Genomic DNA, 23015 nt, shown 5'->3' with positions numbered 1-23015 from the left:
GGAAGAGGCTTTGGAAGTGGGATGCAGTTTAAGCATGGAAGGAGTACCACTGGCTCAGGTGAGCTACTGTAACCTGTGAGGCAAGTTCATGGGTGTGTTATTGTTGGTATGTCATGTAGAAGGGGTATGAGCTGCAAAGCCTTCAGCCACAGCCATCCTCAAGGACATTTAAGCAGGAAGTGATACGCCGTACATCTGTGTGCAGGAGTAATGCCCAATACCCAGGATGCAATTCACGCTAGAGACAATAACCATGTGCCATTGATCAGCAAACAAGCTGCTTTATTGAAAGCAAAGAATGATAGCTACCACAGGGTTCCCATGGTAGCAATCGGGTTTAATTCCCTGAGAACATTGTTGTCCTTGTCATTTCTTTTCCAATCTATTTGTTAAAAACACATCCTAGTTATGAAAAGTACAAATAGACGTTCCAGATACTGGAACCCATAAATTACGGTACGCGATCGTTATGAGACATTTCAATTTCATTTTTAAACAGATTCTCAGAAGGTATTTCTTTTTCCGATCCACAGAAAACATAAAAATTTCAACCCTTTGTCACTCTCAATTTAAAGAACAGCACAGTAAAAAAAAATTACTGATGCAATAAGATATTTACAGACACACCCATTATGGGCCATTTTCACTCAGCCTCTGATTGAAAACTTTCAGCTCAGCCTCTGCCCACTTATCCATCCAGAGAACAATTAGCCCTCATTGACCTCACTAGGCCCCAAGGTGAGGAAGGGTTAGTCAGGCCAATGTTAACTGCAGGAGCAGAAGATTTGAACCACTATAGGCATCTGTTCACTGAAGAAAGTTATGCTGCGAATTATGGTTGTCCCCCTTTAGCTGCCGATCCTCCACTGACCAGAGAGGGCAGCGTTGAGCAGTACAAAGCAGTCCCTTACCCAGATGCTGGGTATGAAGCTTCCACAGCATTAAGGTCCAGGCTTCTGCGTTCAGCAAGCCAGCGTCAAGGATCCAGCATCGATCCGGAGTCTCCAGACATGGTACTTGGAGACAGGGATGCTTCGACAGTTTCTTGCCAAACTCTCTTCTCCCCTTGAGCTCAGCGGTCAACGGGACCAGCAGCTGTGGCAAAGGCTTATGCTCATCTCACCGTAGCGACTGGACTAACTCCATTGTAGCCTGTGGACTTGCACCAGTGGGACACCTGCACTGGACCCACAGTGGCAATGCTCCCTATTCACCCTGTGCAACAGCAGCTAACTCCTGCAGACAGACCCAGCCTGAAGGACTGCGGGCTGCTGAACCCCAGGTATTAATTGATACAACCAGTGCATTCCACACATGTTGATAACTGACCCTGACAGACGCTGGTGTTATTTTCCCCTCTGCAAAGATACTCCAAAGGCAAGGGTAAGTGGGCAGAGACTTTGCACTGAAGGGAGACGTTAGGTCTCCATATAAATAGAGCATAAACACGGACACAGCACATATGCATCTCTTTGCAACCTCCCCTCCCACCCCCTTTATAAATGTCTTTAAATTAGCCTATATAAATACTGCATAGCTTCATAGTACTGAAAATATTTCAGCCAGGCATAGGGCACTCCAGTGACCAGAGTTAACGTGGATTTGCAGCTTCTACCACTGACCCCTCTCCTTGCTCCTCTTCCCCAAAATGGTCTCCCCTTCAGCGCTGCCACGAGCTGGGATTCTAAGAATCCAGCTCTAAACACAAAAAAGGTCAAAATTCTTCCAGGGCGGACTCAGCTCAAGTGCGTCCAGAGACTCAGCAAACTGTCCCTGTTCCCCTCAAGATACAAGCCAGCTTTGGAGGGAAGCAAGAAAGCACAGTGGAGGGGTGCAGTTAACCCCTCCGCCGCAACTATCAGAGAACCTTTATGTGAAGAAAGATCTGCAGATGAAGGGGTGCGGGAGGCCAGTGAATAGGAAGGGTAGCAATGCTCCCGCTAATTTTTCCCACCCATGTGCAGAATGAATTTTGTTATGTGCACCCAGGCATCGTGCAAATGTGCACCACCAATAGAAACACCTGCTGCCCGCTGTGGGCGGCCGTGGGCACCCTGCTAATCAGCTGGGGGTCACCTGAATCTCTCCTGAATGCCTGCCCAAGCGCTCATCTTAGAAGGAACACTGGTGGGTTAGCAAGTGGAATAAAGCAGGGTGGGGTTGTAGGAAGTGGGAAGAGAGGGCTGGGCCGAATGGGAGAGAGAGAGAACATTTTAAAATAAAATTCCAGCCTGAAAGAAAAGCCACAGCAGTAAAGAGCTGGCCCCGCACACACACGTATTCCACATACGTTCTAGGAGAATTGCAAACACTGCAAAGGAATGGGCCAAGACACGCTGGCTGGTGATTGAGACACGCACCCTTCACAATCCAGCCTGGTCCCAGGGCCACACAGGTAAGTGCTCAGGGCTGAGCCTTTCCCACCTACGCCCAGCCTGTCAGAGGAGGAGGCAGACAGCACCCATACATCTGCACTCTCAGCCTGCAGAGGGGATGAGGAAGGGGCCGCACAGCAGCCTATAAACCACACACACTGTGCATTACCACAGCAATAATAACCACGCGCCTCGCAGCCAGGAAATCACATACACACAGACTGGTCCCACAATCCCTTCGGATACCAGGGAAACTTGGGACGAGGTTGACAGGGAGACAAGTCTCCTAGTACACCCCATTCTGAGGGCACCACGGCGTATCTGGGTACAGCAGGCAGTGAATGGAGCGGAACCTGCAAGAGAGGGAGAAACCAGGGATCAGCACCTGAGCCAAGACCTGCTCAGAACACTCGCACGTCTCCCCAGTAGCCGTGCAGCTTCGGCTGCGTCTACACTGCAGCTCGGAAGTGGGACTGCAGCATATGTGGACTGACCTGAGCTAGAGCAAGACTGCATTGAGGAACAGTAAGAATGAAGCTGCAGCAGCACGGATGCGGGTCATGGGAGTCCTGTGCAGGCAGGGGACAGCTAGCCCAGGAACGTCTCCAAGTGCTGCAGTCCCACCTCCTGGTGGCCTAGGCAGCCGGAGGTCAGTTCCACTGCTCCTTGCCTGCCTTTAAAGCCCAGGCATTGTTGTGGAATGGGGGGTAAAAGGAAGAACACATCTGGTTGCATACAAATGGGGGTGGGTTGTGAGGAACACGTAGGCTCACCTGGATGGATCCTCATCAACCGAGAAAGCCCCCTTCATGTGGATGGAATTCCGCTGGTTTTCAAACATGCCATAGCTCAACGTCACCTGCAGAGCACAGAGGTCAAGATGTCTCCAGAGCAAGATGTTCTTGACAGAGGGACAGTGCGATTCAGTGGTTAGGGCACTAGCCCAGACCTTGAAGAACTGGGTCCTGCCATCACACACTTCCTGCGTGATCTCAGGTAAGACATGGAGTCTCTCCCCAGTCTGCACAATAGGGATAGGAGCCTTGCCCTGTCTCCCAGGTGTGATATGAGGTTCAATATGGTAAAATTTGCAAGGCACTCAGGCACTGGTGAGGTGCAGTAGCTAGGCTGCTCACTTACAGCACTAGAGGAAAACACCAAAGAGAGCTCTGTCAGGGGTTCGAAGCCCCGTCCTGAAGAGCTGGTGTCGGTTTTGGTTCGATCCCAGATTCTCAAGAGTAATTTGCTCAGCTCCCGGCCTTCCTGGCCCATCGTGCACTGGGGCCTGCTGTTCATGGCACCCAGCTCTCAGTTCTGTGCTTTTCATTAATTATAAGCACCTCTCGGATGTGATCCAGTTTACCTGTTTGTGAATCTCCGTCTTGGGCACTTGATGGAGGTTTTCCAGGTGGGAGTGGAACAGATTACTCCGGATAAGCTTCACTCCTAGCACGGACTCTATGATGTACCCGATGGTGCAGTCATCGGGCAGGCGAATCTTCTCGGCAGTGCTCATGAAGTGCCCCCCACTGCAGCAGACAGAAGCAATCATGAGTCAGTACACCAGGAACTGAGTTAACTATGCTCAATGCTGCACCAATGGGTCCCAACCCTAATGGGGAGACACGCCCCACATCCGGATGGAGCAGGGGTGGGAGGAATTCAGTGTCTGCTGATCAATTTCTAGGCTTAGGTTTACTGCAGCAAATGACCTCAACTCTGGCTCATCGAGACAAATGTCTTTAGGTCTAGCGCAATTTAGTTTCCTTCCTAGCTTCTTAGCGAACCTCTTCAGAGGCACATCTAATCCCCACCTCCGATGAGGTGGTCTTCAGTTCACTAGACACTGGGATGGCAGGTGAATTTTGAAGCACCAGTGATCTCTAATCTGCTGGATCTGCCCCCACCCTGGCTTGCAAGTCCTAGAAGTCTTATGGAACATCAGTGACAAGGGTTGATTCCCCTTACCTTGCCCAGGGGCTCATCTTCAGTGCCAACCCACGACTAATACAGAAACCTGCTCCCCCGGTGGCAAACCAGAAATGAACAGGATGCTGTAAAAAAGGAGGGAAGAAAAACAGCGAGGTTTATAACCAGTCCCTTTTCCCCTGCCTCCTCATGGATGTCTTACTAATTTAGGCAATCCAGAGAATTCTTCCCATTGTCTCCACTGCTCCCTGGATGGGTTAAAATGATCTACACATCCATCTCCATCCAGGAGGCACTCCCATGGCTGGTGCTGAGAAGTGGTGAGAGTGGTTTCCTCATGAAACACCACCTCCACACTGAAATTATGGCATTTTCCAACCTATCACCAGCTCAGTGAAAGCTGAGAACGCCTTTCTTTGGGCTCAGTTAGCCGCTGTGGCTAGGCCTCTTGCTAGCCAGGTGAAACCCAGGGTCCTAGTCCCTTACCATCTTGTTCTCACTGATCCTCTCTGTGGCTTGAATGGGTCGGTCCAGACTGGGTTTGCCAATATAGATGTCTTGGGTGTGAGGGTAGCCAGACAGCAACTTCACCAGGGTCCGGACATTCACGTAGTTATCATCATCCACATGGCAAAACCACCTGGAGCAACAAAATGCACCCAGTTATTCTGATAATACTCAGCACTCCCAGACCGCCTTTCAGCAGTGAGTTGTCCCCATTCGGCCCAGGAGAAATGAGGGGCAGAGAGTTTAATCCAGGTCACACAAACAGAATCCACTCCTAATCCCCGGCAGCAGTCACTAGCTCAGGCGGGGGCAAGGACTGTCCATGGAAACAAAGGATCATGCAACCACATTGTAGCTGGTCACCAAAAGGCTCTGTTTCTTGCGTCCTCCTGCTCCTGCACTTCCGCCTGACCTCACACATGTACAAACTGTCATGCGTACATACACCCAGAACACGCCCTCTCTCGCTCAGTCTCTTAGGACATCAATTTCCATCTTACTTTCTCCCGGACTCGATGAACTTGTCATACTCCACGGCCATCTTGCATGACAAAGCCTGCCGGCTGTGCGCGGCTGAGCAGTTGGTGTTGATGACATTGGCTGTGGTGGGAAAAGAAGAGGGACAGTCAGAATGGCGAGTCTCCCCCACCCCAACAATGCACTCGATCTGCTGGAATGAATGAAGTTCCCTGTCCATGGCCCTTCAGTGTCTCAGGAAGTGGAGGTGGCAGGGAGCTGCTGGGGACATGGTGAATGAAGAGCTCATGCTCCTTTGCACCCAACAGCAGCTGCTTGTAGCCCAGGGCTGCTTCCTCGCTGAGTGCAGGGTTCACAGGCAGCAGGGGCAGCTACTTTCCTCCCACATAAAAGGGAAGGTGCAGCAGAATGAAGACCAGCCAGCCAGTCCTATCAACCTCTCTGCAACCGGCACAGGAGTGTTAAGAGCTCCCCACCTTACCCTATGGCCAGGACAAGGAAGCTCTCAGATCCCACAACTGTATATCACAGCGCTAATCCAAGCTCGGGATGGAAATTCCCATTCAAGTAGTTAGCTGGTTAAGTTTAACCAGTTAGCTGATTAAATGGGGGGTTGCCCTCCCCCCCACCCCCGATGGGAGCTGCCCACCCAGAATGCTCCTGGGGCCAGCGCAGACCAGGGCTGCTTCAGCCAAGCTGGAGAGTCGCCACTCACAGCACACCCTGGGTTGCCGTGAATGAGGGCCAATCCAGCTATGCTGGAGCAACCCCAGCCCCAGCAGAGCTGGAGCAGCCCCTACCAGTTAACCGTACCCAGCAAGCCTCTTCCGTTTCCCTAACAGACCTGTGGAACTCCTCGCCAGGGGATGTTGTCAAGACCAGGACTTTAACAGGGTTCAAAAAAGAACAAGATAAATTCACAGAGGTTAGGTCCATCAACGACTGTTAGCCTGGATGTGTAGGGATGGGGTCCTAGTTTGTTTGTCACAGGTGGGGCATGGATGACAGGGGAGAGATCACGCAATGATTCCAATTTCTGTTCAGTCCCTCTGGGGCACCTGGCATTGGCCACTGTTGGCCAACAGGATACTGGCCTAGATGGACCTTTGGTCTGACCCTGTATGGGTGGTGTTCTGTTCTGAACTGTTATCATCCCTCGTCCAGTCCCTGCAGGGTTCTGTACTGGGACTGCATGGCCTTACAAAAGGCTCGGTATGGCCCCATCTAAAGCATACAGCACAGAACATCCTGTGGACCAAAGCCTGGAGTTCCCGGAGAAATGCTTCTGAGGCTGCATGAGACACGGCAGCCCTCAGCGTTCCTACAGAGGGGTGTTGCTGAGGCATGAGAGTAGGGCCCTCGCTCAGCACCCCCATGCTCAGAACACATTTGGCAGTCATATCCTGCAGTGCACGGCTGGGCTCTCAGCCTGGGGGCGGGAGGGGAGGCTGTAAACTAGATCCTCTGGCCCCTCTGCTGGGGTCTGGTAGCCAGAATCCTGGCCTATTCATGCAGCATTTTCCCAGCACCAGCCACCTGTTATTTGCTGGGCCATCTCAAAGGGAGCTGCTTCAGGGCCTGAAAGGGAATCAATTTACATCAGATGAATAGGCAGGGCCCACCCCAGACTGGAGGGGAGGGCTGCTGAATAAACACTCACTAAGTAAGTCCTTTTCCATCCCTCTGCTGAGAGCTACTTGCGTTCCAGTTACTCACAGGGGTTTGATGGGAACCTCGTCTAGAAAGGCACCTTGTAATTCCCCTCTGCATCCCTAGGGAGCCCCCGGAACCAAACCACTGCAGGGCAGATGGCCTCATGGACTGCCTTCCCAAGGGTGGCAGCACCGTTAGTGACCTCTATTGGCTTTGCCAGGGTAATCTCAGCCGGCTATCTTCCCCGGAGGCCACCACTGTCGTAAGCCACCTAGTTCAGAGTGCAGTAGCCTCCTCACCCCAAGATCCTCAAGGGGCACCACCACCGCATGTAATTTCTGCCTTGGCCTAGAAAGCCACCTCCTGAGTCCTAGCTTGGAGTAAGACGAGACCAAAGGGCAGTCAAGGGGCTACGAGTTACACTGGTCAAGGCAGCAAGGAGCCAGTGATTTCAGTGTTGTCCACAAGGTTCCCTCTAATCTCTTCAACCTGCATGAACATGTTTTCCATCCATGTGTGGAATAATTTTATGCCCACCAAAGCACATGTGAATGTGCACCACCAGTAGAAACAAACAAAAAAAATTTAACCGTGAGTGGCTGCACAAGTACACAGCCTACAGGGAACACTGGTGTCATGTTGCTGTTGTAACAGAGGGACAGCCAGCCACAACTGTCCAGCACCCACCAGCTCCCTTTGTGACACACAGGCCAGTATTTTCAGAACAGGTCAGCACCCAAATGACTCAGCTGCCTGTTCTGCCCCCAAATGCCATTTCAAAAACCTGGTGCCAGGTGCGGGCACCTCTGAAAATTCCAGCCTAAGCTCAAGATTTTTTCCTTTTTCTACTGTTTAAGAGAAGTTTCTAACATCTAAAGCTCCCCACGTCCCACCCCATCCCCGGATTATTTAGTCCCCCTAGTTTGAGATCATGGAGTGGGAAGTAACTTGGGAGGCAGGAGAACAGACCATGCACCTTGCGCTTGCTGCTGGATGCAAAGAGCCCACTGAAGTGCCCAAACTTTTACCAGCGTCCCATCAGCCAAACGAAAGAACGGAATAGGCCTCGGTGACTCACCTGTACGTTTCTTCAGCTCCTCATCCTCCCCATCAGTGAAGATGAAGGTCTGAAAGAAATGGTAACATCATTAGAACTGACATGGCCAAGGGTCTGCTGCTTTGTACCCCTCCCCTGCTGCACTAGAGGCTAACCCATTCCATGACACTTAAGGGGGCAAAGGGAGTGAGTACGTCACTTTTTTTTTTTGTTTTTAAGGCCCAAACCTTAGCTCCAGATCCAAGCACCCCTGAACTCGGAGGCGACTCAGAGCGAGCTCTGAGGCTCCAGCCCAGTGCTGCTGCTTTTTAAGGAAGTGACTGGTTTCAAACTTTCAGCCTAATGAAAATATTGATCACAGCCTCTCTCGAGCTGGACAACATTCATCCTACTCATTGGAAGAGGGAAAAGAGGGAAGGCACCGGGGCGGGATCGCTCAATGGAAGGAAAGTTTGGAAAACGGTAGGATCTGAAGGCCCTTAGTGAAACACACCTGGCAAACCCAGCAAGAGGGAAAGACAGTGATGGTTACGCCCTGAAATCAGGTGTTTCCCGATTTCAACTCCCATCTCTGCCCACTCTCCGTAAAAACAAACGGCACAGAAGGAGTGATAGGGTGGCGAAGGGTTAAACGGTCCCTTCCCACAAGGAAAAGTGGAAAGAGTGTCGCTTACGAACTGCACCGCATGTATCCCAGCCTCCCCTGTGGTGGAGTCTCCCCCACCAGCTTGAGTTACTTGGGTTTCGCTGTGTGTGTCTGCCCAGATTTGCTGGCACAGCATTTTCCTGCCAGCGCCCAAGTATATAACAGGGGCCTTCAGCACAAAGCCACAGAGCCAGGGACACACCCTAGGACCACAGCGAAGGCAGCAGCAGCTTGTGGTGGACAGAGTTTCTTGGACTGTGTTGAGTTTTCCGTGATCTTGCTGCTAAGCTGCAGCCTGTGCTGTGAATAAGCAGCAGGACTCGGCAATGGGATTGCACCAGAGGCACATGAGGCCGAGTGAAGGGACCTAGGGTCCCATGTAACGAGATGCAGCTGATTTTAGAGAGCCAGCCTGCCAAGCAGCCACTCCTGTGACCACTGAAGCTGGAGCCGAGGAGGGGGTCTGCCTCTGACTTTGGTGCTGACTCAGACCCCGAGGGGCAGGCACAGAACTTGGCTTCCAGCTGTCCCAGAGGATTGTCTGCTCTGCACGGCACACCTGGCCAGGCTGAACCAGCCTCTGTCTAGTTAGAAGCAGGTGTGTTTGCGCTGCTCGTGTCGGTGTGCCACCTGCGTCAACAGCCCCGTCCCACACGCAGCGCTGCCGTCCCCTCCCGCGCACAGCCTGTGTTTACCGAGCTGGAGGTCAGGTGGCAGCAGCTGCTGAGCTCTGGCACGAGCCCTGCCTCACCCTCACCCAGCTTGTCAGGGGTGTCAGCCTGGATCAGTGCAGCTCCCTGCACCTGTCTGTGTGTGCGCACGTGTAAACCACACACACACACACACACACACACACACACCCCTCTCCTGCACTCAGCCAGCTTCCCAAGTAACTGAGTCGCCTCCAACGGCTGCTTGGCCTGGTGCCCAACGGCAAACTCCGTATCTCCCCCTCTGCACACACGCCATTACCTGAGCCACCTGCCTGGCTGCACTCCCTTATTTACATAGCTAATTCTCAGCATATGTCAGCTGGCTCCAGGGGAACGGTCTACTGGCTTACCAGGCTTTTTTTTTGGGGGGGGGGGAGCAGGGGGAGGCAGAAACGGAGGGGCGAGAACGTACTCTTAATTAATCAGTGCGGGGCAAACAAAGCCAGAGCGCAAGAAGAAACCACAACCAGCTGCCAAACGCTGTAAAAACCAGACCCACACAAAAGCCAAAAGGAAGAAAGACAAAGGGGGGGGGAGGGGGGCAAGTCCTGGGAACGATGAATTACAAGTGAGCTGGAAACTCGTCCCCACCCATCAGTCGTTCCAGCCTCACAGCGGGCTCTCCTGGGGGGTTGCTTTTGTTCGAGGAAGCGCTGGGGTGGGTGACAATAGCTGGACTGCAACTGCTTCTGCCTGACTTTACTCAGCACAGGAGAGTTAAGCAGAAAGGCATTTGTGCCACATTAGCATACAGCTGGGCTGGTTAACTGGAAGGGGAAGCCAAGTTTGTTTGCTCAGGTCCCCAGGGTAGGGAAGTGGCTGGGAGGAGCAGACTGCCGGGATGGGTCCATGATGGGGAGGGGAGTTTGCAAGTGGCCTTTTTTGAGAAGATACTAGAGCCCAGCCCATGGGAGGTGTGAAAGCCAAGCTAGTTACCAGCCTGCCCAGGTCACAGATGGCCTAATCCTTCCAGGAAAGATGCCTGGGCTGGACACCACCTCACCTGGGCTGTGCCCCTTCCCCGAGACAGGGAAACCTGCCTGGGAATCTCAAGTCCACTGCTGCACGGGAAACTCAAAGGGCTGGCTGGCGACCTGAACCCCTAAGGAGGGTTTGTAATGCAAAGCAAGACAATAAGACAGCTCATACCTCAAGGTTCTAGCATCAGCTGCTCAGTTATGAAGGCCCTGGTGGAATGTCCAAGGGCCAGTAGGCATGGGGCAGTAAGTTGGAGGGGCATCTTGGAGGGCAGGAAGAAGTGGGTCTTAACCACAAAAGCTAATACCGAATGTGTTAGTGTCTCAGGTGCTACAGGGCTGCTTGATTTTTGTGAAGCTACAAACTAACAGCTCCCCTGCCAAGACTGATCCCCCTCAGGAGCAGGACGCTGTCCTACCAGCGGTTTGGCCCATGTTAGGTTCAGAGCTGCGAACAGGATAATAAAACTTGATCCTTTTAATGCCAGAAGAGAATGCGCCTCCTTTCGGGGTCTCAAGGGTCCACAAGTATGTTCCCGTGTGTCTCCCCCCACCATTTTCCACCCATTTTACATCTTCTTTTAGCCAGTGAAGGATCTGATTTCTCCCAACACCTTTCCCAGCCCTTGGGGCCTGGTCAACGCCACTTCATTGCTTTGTGTTCCCCACGCAGGATGCAGGGGCACCATCCAGTCACCCAGCCTTGGCGGGCGGAGGGAGAGGGCAAGCAAGGGGCACACATGCACCCCAATGGAGAGGGAGTCTAGAAAGCCCCCCAAGGCAGGAGAAGGCCTGTGCAGGTGTGTTTGGTCTCACGCCTACTGGCTGTACCCCCCCAAGCCTTCTCCTCTGCCCAGTATCAACCCATTTTATCAATGGCTTTGGAATACGTCCAAGGCACAGGCGGGAAGCCGGAGACCACAGCACTGCCAGGGTACCCGCTGGGGATGGAATAGAGAGGAAGATGTCTGCGCAATTAGATCAGGAACACCATCACCACCAACTGCGTCTTAGCCTGCTCCAGAAATAACCTCAACTAATCCTCCAGCTCAGCTGCTATAAATAGACCAAAGTGGCCATTTGTTTATGACAAGCCAGCACTAAGAATTTTTATTCTCAAGCTGCCGCCCCTCCGGCGGACAGAAGACAATGCAACTATCTCCGGGGCTGTCACAGGAGCACTCTGCTGCTGCTGCTCCTGGCAGGCAGAGAACGGCATGACCCCTTGGAAGGAAACACCGGAAAGTTGTAGCCTGTCTGCTTGTCTCCCGGCTGCCTGGGCAGGAAGGGTACGGCCTGCACCCAGCCTGAGGTGATACCTCAGCAGGACTCTCTCGCCTCCGCACGTTCACCACCTCCCAGCCTCTTCCTGCATGTTCGCGTGGCTGCCCCACGAACCCAGCCAGAAGATTCAATCAAAACCAAAACAATGACAGCCCCTCTCAGGCTTTTTAATTAGCTTTTCTGCATTTCTTGTGGATGAGATCTGCTCCTGTGACTTCCCCCCACAGACCTGGGCAGGCTTCCAGAATCCTCTCTGGGGTGCAGGGCTCTATGGGCTGGTCAGCTGGGAGCAGAGAAGACTGGGGAAGAGCAGAAGGGAGGAAACAGACAAGAGACAAAAATGGGGGAAAAGAAAGGAGAAGGGACATGTGAGGGCTGCCACAAAGCCAGGGGATTCACTGCCACTCAGTACAGTCCATGCCCATCAGCCTTGGGCCTGGGGAGTCCCCTCTTCAAGACAGCTACAGCCTCAGATCTGCTCCCCATCCTTAACACTCTCCACTTGACATGGATCCTCTGGCCCTTGCAGCTGCTGAGCTCTTGTGATGCACAGCACTGTCAGTGACTAGAGAAAGCCAAGGGAGACTGGGGTGGGGTACAAGAGAGAGACTGGGAACAGGTAGAACCCTGCCCCGGCTACACACTTCTCGCCAAGCCGGAAAGCTTTTCTGTTCACTCTGCACATCCCAAATGCTCAGACCTCCAGCTGCAGATGCTCCTGGGAACCTTATGCACAGCGGAAGCTCTCTTGTTGGCCCACAACTGAGCCTTGAGACCGGGTGTACTGTGCAGGTGAGCAGAGATGGAAACAAAGGCCAGGACAGAGCCACACCATGTGGGCTTTGTTCACCGAGCAATCTCACTCAACACTTGAAGAACTTTCCTGGGTATCCCAGCAAATTGTATGAAGGTCCCAGTGTCCTGGTCTTATGGGAGCTCACTACATCACCTGCCAGGAAATCTTTGGGGATAGGTGGGGAGGTCAGTATTTCCTGTGATCTTTTCCATCCATGTGCTGAATAAATTTTGCTATGTGCACCCCAGGAGAACTGACCCTCCATGTTCTGCTAACCAGCAGGGTGGCACTGGACTCTCTCCTGACATCTGGATGCACAAGCGCACAGCTTCTGGGGAACACTGGGGGAGACTGTTGATTTTGTACATAAATCACAAAGTGCATGGATTAGCTGATGTTCTGATTAGCCTGCATGCAGCGCATTTATCAGATTCCGGGGTTGATACTCCTCTTCCCCGGTGTTACTCCACTGACTTCAGTGCAGGGTGCTGAAGCTGAGTAAAGTTACTCCAGACTGACAGAACTATAAATGAGAGGTGGATTAGGTCCTATGAGGTCTGGGATTCAGTTATTTAAATGGACAGAGGGCCAACGAACAGACCACTGCTTTTAGCAGGCAGAGGCTGCCGCTAGGCTATGGCTTCTGGGAATGCTGTCCCTTCCCCTCTCATGCAGAGCCTCTCTCTGGGCACGGGGTACAGCTGCTTCTGTTGTAGCGTAAGGAGTTTCCTCCCTCTTCCCACTCCTCCGAGCTTTAAGTCCCCTTAAATCGGTGAAAGAAAGGACTTTGTCTTTGCTTACTCAGTGGCTGCATTGTCTGGCCAGGGACCCTGGCTTGGACATGCAGGAAACCTCATTGTTCTAAAAGCTGCAATTTAAAGAAACACAGGATGCCAAATCCTTCTCTGACAATAGCAGCCACCAAAGAATAAGGCCAAGACAATGCACTTCACCCTGCCAGGTTCCTTAAGCTGCTGTAGAGGGGCTCAGAGAGAGACACTGGGCCACTGGCATGCAGGCTCACCCTTGTTCTGTAAGGCAGAGATCTGCGAGAGGGAGCTCAGCTCCCAGGACAGGGGCTCTCCAGTCTCAACTGTTAGTTGAGGGCATGCCAGGCCCAGCTTGCCCCACTCCCTGCTGGGGGGAAGAGAGATTCTGCCAGGCCAGACTGTCACATGGGGGAAAAGGTTTTTCCTTCATTTCTCTTTTCTTAGTGACTCACTTCCCCTTCTCTGCAGCGAAACCCTAGCTAAGCCCTTGCAGTTGCTCACAGCTTCCTGGCAGAGCTTGGTGATCGATAACAGTGTGGCTGGCAGGATCCAGCCACAAGGCTCCTATTCCACCCGCCCAGCAACCCAGGAAAACTGGTCCCGACTGTTTTTAGTCCCAGAGCGAATACCAATTGTGTCACATCTAAAAATGGACCAGAAGTACCTTCAGGGATGACCTCCTCCCAGGAGCCCGATGGCTGTGTTTTATTGCCCACCCTTTTCCCACCCACTCCTGCACCAGCTGCACTGAAAACAGGAACCAGCATGCTGCCTGTTGCACAAACGACCTCATGACCGTCCATTGCATAAACCCGGTCCTTCCCTTTCTCAGGACTGGTATCATTTCCCCTGCTTCATGTACGATGCTTGGCCTGATCTTGTGGGGTGCTGAGCACCTTCCACTTCCAATGACCCCAAGAAAAGCTGCACGGGCTGACAGCCGGGGCCCAGGGTGCAAGATTGGACTGTCCTCATGCTGGGGCCTGCCACCGTACACCAGACTGCCTACGAGAAAGAATTAATGATTTGAGCCTGGAGGACAGTGCCCAACAGAGGACAGCCCTGCCCGCTCCGAAGAGAGTTGTCAGGGAGGGAGGGAGGCACTGTGCATCAGCTGATCTGTCAGGTGGCAACAAGGTCATTTTGAAATTCACCCTGGGACAGCTGTGACAGGCCTGGCCAGTTCCCCTTTGTTGCTGTATCCACTACCCACAGGAGGAAGGAGAAGAGAATCAGCAGCTGGAACAGGTTCCAGCCTGGCTTTTGTTCCCCTGCAGCTGGCGTACTGAAAACAAACACCTCACCGAATGGCGGGGACAAGAAGCCTAAAACTCAACCCAACAGGCAAAGTGGGGCAGGGGAAAGCCACCAGTTCATTTCAGCAATTAATCTGACAGCCCCTTTCTTCCCTCGCTGGCTGAGCAGTGGCTTTTCCCACCTGTGGGGCTGTGGCTAGCCCAGACTCCCTCCTCTCGGAGCAAGGTCCTTTCAACCCCCAGGAGCATGTGGCGCCTGGGGCTGCTCTCCCGCTTTGCTTTTCAGTAAGAGGAAGAGTCCTCCACTCTGTCATTTTAAACACTATCATTTTTAATAATCCCCCTTTGAACAACGAGCTCCTTGTGCAGTTAGGGACCCACTCGTCTCCCCACCTCACGCACCACACATGTCCTTTGCTGACTTCTATTTCACGTGCTTGTATTGCAGGCTAAGTAGAAATACCTCCTTGTTTGGGACACGCAGTCAACAGCATTACACTCCCCCAGAGCAGCAGTGTCCAAGGAGAACCCCTCCCTCCATTTAAAAAACAACACCCTCTCTCATCTAACACACCCCTGCCGGGGAGATCTGCTTTCATACGCAGCTGCACGTGAGAAGGAGTGAGCACCTACCATTCCAGCTGGCATTGCACCTCTGTAATTCAGGCCCTGTAGGCGCCTCTCTTTAACCTGCCCACGTGTGAAGGCAGAGGAGTTGTACACTTAACCCAGAGAGATCTCACTCCCCTCTGGACCGGACCAGCAGGGGAGCAGCCAGAACTGGCTTGGCGTAGCTCTGACAGCCCAGTTCCACCTGCTGGGTTGGACAGAGCCCAGGCCTGTGTTTGGAGTGTAAACAGGGCCTAAAGCTATACTTGCTGTGTACACATGAATGCATAAGGCCCATTGGGTGCATGTCAGCACACGGCACACCCCAGCCGGCCGTTTACCCTGGAGGACAGGAATTCTGGCCAAGGTACCAGGAAATTTGGGAACTGTCTGTGCTCTCTGGAAGACAAACACATTCCTCTGGAGTAAACGCACTGGAATAAGTAGCAGGACCTGTAATTACCTACCAGACTTAGGGAAATAACTCAATCCCCTAGCTCCTTCGTGCATCTCCAGGAAGGAAGCCCATCAAGTGACACAGAGAACGTGGACTACTGGGGGCCCTGTGGCCCAGGTAGTTCTTGTGTGGTCCTGTCACCGTCACTCCTCAGCATCAGTAGGAAATCAGAGGGGCTGGCTGAACTCTCACTCAGATTTTTTTTCCACACTGGTGCTGGGGGCAGAGAGGGTGTTAAGTGTAATCTCTCTGCAGACCACTCTGCAGCCTGCTAAATATTCCAGTTCTGAGTCAGCCACAGCTGCCAACTCTCCTCAGAAGGTGTTGGTGGGAAAGAACAACCTCTGGGCTGTATCACTGGATGCAGGGGAATAAATGCAGGCTTTGGGGGCAGAGGAAGCCAAGGTCTATCCATTCTGCTTAAACAAAAGACTGGGATGGGGGAAATCCTAGCACGTGATATCACTGGAATATCTCAGATTAGACAGAACACAGGAACCAGAGGCTATTGTCCGTTGAACAAAAGACCGGTCAAGACGACAGTACAAGAGCAATTCACCCTTCCTACCGTGGTTCTAAACTGGGACCACCTGGCAGACGGAACCCCTTCGCCCCAGTGCACTGTTTTACCGAACTCTTTAGCCATGCACTTAAAACACAAATGCGGCGCCAAGCGTAATTTCCATGAGGAAGATTCATTTTATTGATTCAGAAGGGGAGACACAGAGGACTGCTCTCTTTTGGTGCAATTCTGGGCAAGTCATTAAGACTTTCCATTCCTGCTCTGCAGCTGGGGTACAGAGTTGTGCAAATGTTTGAGAAGCTGTTGGCAAAACAGAGAGCGGGCCCAGGACCCAGACAGAGAAGGGAAGCCTGACTCAAACAGAGAGCTGCACTTTCAACACTGGCAACTCCTCAGCTGAAAAACCCCCCTTTACTAATCCAGAGCATCCTTAGTATGAAGCTCTGAGTTTCCGTCAGCTCTCCAGAAAGGAGAAGCTTCCAGAAAAGACTCAGAGCTCACCCTGAGGACAGGACTCCCCAACACAGCAGACACACCTCTAGGGGGGCACAGAAGCAGAGTGTCTTCCCCACCCCACTACATCCTAGGTGCACAAATTGCCTGTAAGAGAAAGCAAAAGAAACTACCCGTTGGGTGCCCCATAGTTGCTGTCACTGGACGTCTGAGACCAGAAACTGTGCAGAAGAGAGGTATTCGCTTCCCTGCAGCCCCTCTGGACAGGGCAACAAAAGCTGTCAGACCCGTTGAGATGGAAGGTCAGTTTCCTGGTGACAGCAGCCAGGCTGGCCTGGAATGGCTGGGCCACATTCCCACCACCCCCCCCCAGCTCTGTCCTTCCTCCTGCAGTCTTCTGTAACTTCAACTCTCTCTCCAAGGCTTGCCCCACAAGTGCTGTATAAGAGCATCACTCTGCAGCTTGTCAGTTGGGCACCTCTCTGAGACGCAGCCCCCCGGCCCTCATCTCTAGGCAACCTGACCTGGACACAGCAAGCTCCAGCTCCCCCGTTCCCATGGAAAGCCCCGCACAAGAGGCGGTGAAGCCTTTTCTCTGCGCTTGGGAGAAAAGAGGCTTTGTTAGCTTGCCCAGGGGGACAGCGTGAGAGCGGAGACGCGGGACTCTGGGAATCCAAACCGACAAACGAAACAAAACAAGACCCCCAAAGAAAGCGAGAGTCCATGAGAAAGAGAGAACAGGCATTCCCAGGATCGTCTGTAGGTGCTCAGGGCATTTATCCACCTTCAAACCCCCTCCCTCCTCCTCAGCGGCAGGATACAGGCATGCAGCTAGGAGTTTCCACTAACTCGCCATGGCAAGGAGGGAGTGCAAAGCCACTGCCAGACCTTTGAGATCTCCTGACTAAAGGAGAAGATCCAGTCTCCCTCACAGTGACCTTACAGCTTGTCTGCAGCAATGTGTGACTGAAAGGCCACGGAGCTCGAACAGTGTCCCAAACCCATCCGTCTGCTGTGGGGAATCTTTTACAAACGATGCCGGTGCCGGAGCGAGAAACACAAGTCTGAGTCCTTCTTGCTGCACGGCAGGCCCAGAAATCCCAGAACAGAATGGGTGACAATGGAAGGGAAGGAACGGGGGAAAGAAAATAGGAAAGGGTTATTCTGTTAAGGGAAGACAATCCGCTTGGGAAGCTGTTTTGATGGTCAAAATAATTCTTAAGTAAGGAAAGCACATATCGTATCATAGAACTGGAAAGGACCTCGAGAGGCCATTGAGCTCAGTGCCTTGCCCTCACAGCACAGCCTAACACCATCCCCCCCAGATTTTTTTTTCCCCCAGTCTAACCTGCCCCAGACCCTTGAAGGGCCCCCTCCAGCACTGAACTCACAACCTTGGGTTTACCAGGCCAGTGCTCTGAGCCCTGAGCTCAAGTGTCAAAACCAAGATTTCTGAGGAAAAAATAAAAGGCAGTCAAGTAGCACTTTAAAGACTAGCAAAATAATTTATAGCTAGTTTCTGGTCTGGCTACAGTCTGAAGAAGTGGGTCTGTCCCACAAAAGCTCACCTAATAAACTATTTTGCTAGTCTTTAAAGTGCTACTTGACTGCTTTTTGTTTTGATAGTGTATAGACTAGCACGGCTCCCTCTCTGTTTCTATTCAACATGTGAGGAAACGTTTAAGTACTGGAATAATGCATAAGACTGGTGCAGAGTGAGAGACCATCACTCAAGAATGTGGGCAGGGGAAGAAGGATTAGGAGGGTGGTGAATTCTTTCAGCCAGTTATGTCCTGGTGGCCAGAACAGATGACTAATAATGGTGTGTTCTGGCCTGCAACTCCCTGTGAAATCCCTCAGGCATTTCTGGGTTCCATGATTCCCACCGAAGCTGACTACCACCGTCAGGGTGTTCCACAGCTTTCTCAGCCCCAGAACCTGGGGGCAGCTGCTCTCACCATCTGCCAGCACATTTTGAGTACACCCACCCTTGTAGTACGTGGGAACCACAGGTCTCCCCAGTACCCTGCAAATGGCAGTCTCACACAGAAGGATCTAAGTACATGCCTGGCTTCTGAGAAGACATTGCAAGGGGAAAGGCATCTCCATAGGCATCAGCACCAAGGTGCAACAGCCTAGCTGTTGAGTTCTGCCTGCCACCACTCTTGCAACTTCACCTGGTCGTTTTCCTATCTGTAGAACAGGGCTAATGGCAACCCCTGCAGCAAAGAGCTCAGAGATGTATGGCTGACAACAGCTCCTTGGGCTCTATCTGGCTCCTGCCCGCAGAAACACCAGGGCTACTTCCCTTCCTCCCACACTGCTTATGGAGTTGCTGAGCTGTCCCTGGGCACAGGCTCTGCGGATAGTGAGCACATCTGAAAATGCTGTTTAACCCCTGCTCTAAACACCCAGCCATAGCCTAGACAGTGGGAAGAAGGGGCTTGATGTTTGCAGGACCCGCCCCCCCCCACCCCAGTTGTCTCTGAACCGCCCTGAGGACTCTCAGTCCCCTCTCCTTGTCTTTATGCTCCAGACTTCAGCTCCTCCTTTACACCTGAGGAAGCCAGTCCAGCCCTGGGAACTGCATTTCGTGCTTCCCAGTCCCTGCCCCCTGGGAGCCGAGAGTGGGGGGAGCATAAACGGGCGGCCAGGGGCTCCTTGGGACCTGCTACTGAGAGGCCTAGAAGGCCCCGGAACGTGCACAGCCCAGGACCCAAGCAGGATTGTGCCTCTCAGCTGTGCAGGGCCCACCCGGATGCACGTGAATCCTCCAGCTAGACCAGGAGCTCACTGTCAGATGGGGTGGGGAAAGGGGGGCGGCCAGGACCGGCCCAGGCACCCCTGGTCCACACAGGCAGGGGGACTGCCAGGAGCTGCCCGGGCTCAGACACCGTCGGGTTTCTGCGGCCCCCCCGGCTCCGCGGGAACTCGGGGGCGAGACCCCGGCTGACCCGCTGTGAAATCTCGGCTCCAGGAAGCGCCCTCGCAGGGCGGCTGCGGACGAGCCTCCCCACCCCTCCCCCCGGTTCTGTCAAGAGAGCGCAACAGCAAGAGGGGGGCCGGAGTGGGAACGTGCCTCAGTTTCCCTTCCCCGCGCCCAGGACGGGAGGCGCTTGGGCGTGTAGGCTCCAGCCGGCTCACCAGCGCGGCTCCCCTGCGCCCAGCCGGCACCTGCGCCCCCGCCCCTCGCACTCACCTGGTCCCTGTCGCGGGAGATCCAGGTGTCCAGCAGCAGCTCCAGCCTGGCCTTGTGGAACTTCTTGGTGGTCTTCACGGCGATGAAGACGTCCCGGGCGGAGATGTCCTCCAGGGCAGGCCGCGGGGCCCCCTGCCGGCTCGGAGCCAGGCCGCCGCCGTCCCGCGCCTCCCGCCTGCCCCGGCTCAGCTTGCTGAAGTAGTCGCTGAAGCTCTTCACTTCCCGCAGGGCCGGGCCGGGCTCGCCCTCCGGCAGCTGCGGCGGGCGGGGCATCCCCTGGGGCTCGCCCGGGCTCGCCAAGCTCCGCAGAGCCCGCCGGGCCCCTTCTCCGCCCAGGGCCACCACCTGCCGCTGCCGCTGGTCCGCCACGAGGACCAGGAGGCAGGTGAACATGCAGCCCACCAGGAACAAGAGCGCCTTCCTGCCGCAGCTCCTCAGCATCCTGCCGCCCCGCCGCCGGCGCGCAGTGCTCCCCGGCCGATCCGGCGCGCAGGTGTCGCTGCCAGCCGCTCCCTGCCGGTGGCGGCTCCCCTCCGGCCGCAGCAATTTAAAACCTCCTCTCCCCACGCCCCCTGCCCGGCGAGCGCCACGGCCGGGCTTTCCGCGCAGGGGGCGGGGCTCCCCCAGGCCCCGCCCCTCGGGGGGCGGGCTCAGAACGTTGCCGCTTGGGCCCGCGGGCCGGGCTGGGGTTAGTTCTGAGGCGGCGAGCCGCGCACGTGGGAGCGCTGCAGGGGGCGGCGGGCTCGGGGCAGACGCCACAGGCAGCGCCGGTCCAGTTGTCACTCAGGTCGGTTGAGAGGCTGCTCCGGGACAGCGCAGCGCCGAGGCGCTGAGCTCCAGGGGACGGTGGTTGCAAGAGCTTTTTCCCTCCTGGCAAAGCCACGCGAAGGCAAACTGTTTTTTGGGTATGGTCCAACCTCCCCCCGCCCCTCAGTCCTATGCCGAGGACTTGCACACAGATACCATGTCACCTTAGATAATGGGTGTTATGCAGGCCACATACTACCGCCCCCCCCCCCGCCTCCAAGGAATGAACCACATAATAAGCATAACACTAATTGGATTATTAATAAACTGCTTAAATGACAGCCTCCAAATATGCAAACATCTAAGCTAAATCACCATGGGATCCTGTGTAATCCTTGTTCTTCACCACCCTACCCCTCCCTTGCTTGTCACATCACACTTACCATTAGCTCCTGATCGCACCAGTGTCCCCTGTAAACTGAATGCTGGGGGGGGGCACCCAGAAGAGAGTCAGGTGCAGCCCAGCTGATCAGCAGAGCACCCACAGCCCCTAAAGTGGGGAGCATGTGTTTCTACTGGTGATGCATATCCATACCTGCCTTGGTGCACATCAAATTTATTCCACCTATGGATGGACAAAATAGGGGGCATGCTGCTGGATCCCACCATCAGATCTAGTCTCAAAGACCCTTCTCCCACAGCTGGGTGGAGCAGAGCCCACCTTTGTATGCTAGCAGATCTGATTGCAGGATGCGGGCCCATGTCTTCCTTTGTATTCTGTAATGCTCTTGGCACAGTTCTTGGTGCTGAAATAATAGCAACATGACAATGCTGAGCAGGTGCCAAATCCCCAGATTTAAGCACCCCTGAATGTTGGAGGTTTTAAAAAATTGGAGCCAGAGATACATTTTGCAAATGGATTGTCTCTTTAAGTGAACTAACCCAGACTCATGCACTGGACACCTTCCCAATTCAGAGCTTTTGTGGTCCAGATTCAAACGTTGCTGCTGGAACTCATCTCTAATGGGTATACATTTGTGAAGGAAAGGTGCGAAAATCGTTCAGGGGGCCAGCTGGATTGCACAATCGACGTAGCTATGCCAGCCCAGCTCAGGAATTGTGTAATATTATAAGAGGGGGCAGTTCTCAACCTTTCTAGACACATAATTCCATGGAGGCATCTCAGGATGGGCAGTGAAGAAATTGCTCTCTCTGCAGTACGCCAAGACAATCTTTAACAAACTGCCTCAGAGCAATCCCCTTGCCTCCCCACTTCCAGCCATCACTAACCTCCACTGATTCTTTCCCCCTTGCCTTTCCACTTGCTGCTGTTTCACAAAGGTACCTTCATCCTCGTGATCTCTGTGATGGTGTCTACACAGCCCTCTCCAGACCCTTTGGATCCCAGTTTCCCCACTCTCCTCTACTCCTGTTTGCTGATATCTTTAACTGAATGGAAGCTCTAGCATATCTTTCTCTGTGGAACTGGTCCCTGCTCTCTCATGCAGGAACTGCCCACGTTGCCTGCCCTGGCTTCTGTCCAGCTATTGCTGGCCCCAAACCCTGACATTCTAAAGCTGTATGTTGATCTGGGACTCCTACATGGCCGTGTAGTGTGACCAAACCAAAGAGGGAACAACCTTGCTATAAATTGAATTACTTCTTTCGTTTCTGTTTACCCCTCTTGACAATTTCTGCCTGATTTGCAGTGGCAGGCAGAACAGCCAATGCACAGGGACACTGAATAGCAGAGACCAAGGCAAGATTGGGCACAGTGGCAAGTTTTTCTCACAACTGTATCCAAGAGGTTACTATGAAGCGGACCACCCTGATCACATATTCAATTCAAACTGTAAAGTTTCTCATCGGCCTCTTCTAAGGCTGGTAGTAGTAACCCTTCCCTCACCCGCCCCAGCACTGCTTTATCTCACATGGCTCAAACTGAGAATCAGGAGACTTGGGGGGGTGGTTCCCATCCCTGTCTATGGGAGCCTGGGAAAAATCACAAGCTAGCCTCCCTAGATCCTGTCTGTACTGGGATATTTGCTGTGATTCCCCACTGACTCAGCTCCACTTTACAGCACAGATGATGCCCACTGGCATTTTAACCATGGCATGTTCTCCTGGTTTGAACCAGGATAGATGCCCTGAGCTTAGCACACAGGGGCTGTGTCTACACGTGCACGCTACTTCGAAGTAGCGGCACTAACTTCGAAATAGCACCCGTCACGGCTACACGCGTCGGGCGCTATTTCGAAGTTAACTTCGACGTTAGGCGGCGAGACGTCGAAGTCGCTAACCTCATGAAGGGATCGGAATAGCGCCCTACTTCGACGTTCAACGTCGAAGTAGGGACCGTGTAGATGATCCGCGTCCCACAACGTCGAAATTGTGGGGTCCTCCATGGCAGCCATCGGCTGGGGGGTTGAGAGATGCTCTCTCTCCAGCCCATGCAGGGCTCTATGGTCACCGTGTGCAGCAGCCTTTAGCCCAGGGCTTCTGGCTGCTGCTGCTGCAGCGTGGGATTCATGCTGCATGCACAGGGTCTGCAACTCATTGTCGGCTCTGTGGATCTTGTGCTGTTTAG

The 23015-nt window shown here is 53.6% G+C and overlaps 1 protein-coding gene across 1 annotated transcript; it reads right to left on the bottom strand.

The window, feature by feature from the left end:
* Positions 1–265: 265 nt before the first annotated feature.
* Positions 266–20195, bottom strand: LFNG (LFNG O-fucosylpeptide 3-beta-N-acetylglucosaminyltransferase). Its single transcript, XM_075010769.1, has 8 exons — positions 19682–20195; positions 8020–8068; positions 5312–5411; positions 4791–4944; positions 4344–4429; positions 3739–3904; positions 3149–3234; positions 266–2728 (listed from the first exon to the last, which is right to left on the bottom strand). Exons 1-8 carry the CDS (start codon positions 20120–20122, stop codon positions 2662–2664), a joined length of 1149 nt encoding a protein of 382 aa, XP_074866870.1. The 5' UTR covers positions 20123–20195; the 3' UTR covers positions 266–2661.
* Positions 20196–23015: the final 2820 nt, after the last annotated feature.

The sequence above is a fragment of the Carettochelys insculpta genome, chromosome 16 (genome assembly GCF_033958435.1).
Source record: "Carettochelys insculpta isolate YL-2023 chromosome 16, ASM3395843v1, whole genome shotgun sequence".
Lineage (NCBI taxonomy): Eukaryota > Metazoa > Chordata > Testudines > Carettochelyidae > Carettochelys > Carettochelys insculpta.
The sequence above is the reverse complement of the archived record's forward strand: the minus strand, read 5'-3'. Positions and strand labels throughout refer to the sequence as shown.

Coding starts and splice junctions, on each gene's coding strand:
- LFNG (XM_075010769.1), bottom strand. CDS start 20,122: ATGCTGAGGAGCTGCGGCAGGAAGGCGCTCTTGTTCCTGGTGGGCTGC. Junction 8,069..19,681: donor TCTCCCGCGACAGGGACCAG/GTGAGTGCGAGG, acceptor CATTTCTTTCAG/ACCTTCATCTTCACTGATGG. Junction 4,430..4,790: donor GGATCAGTGAGAACAAGATG/GTAAGGGACTAG, acceptor CCTTTTTTACAG/CATCCTGTTCATTTCTGGTT.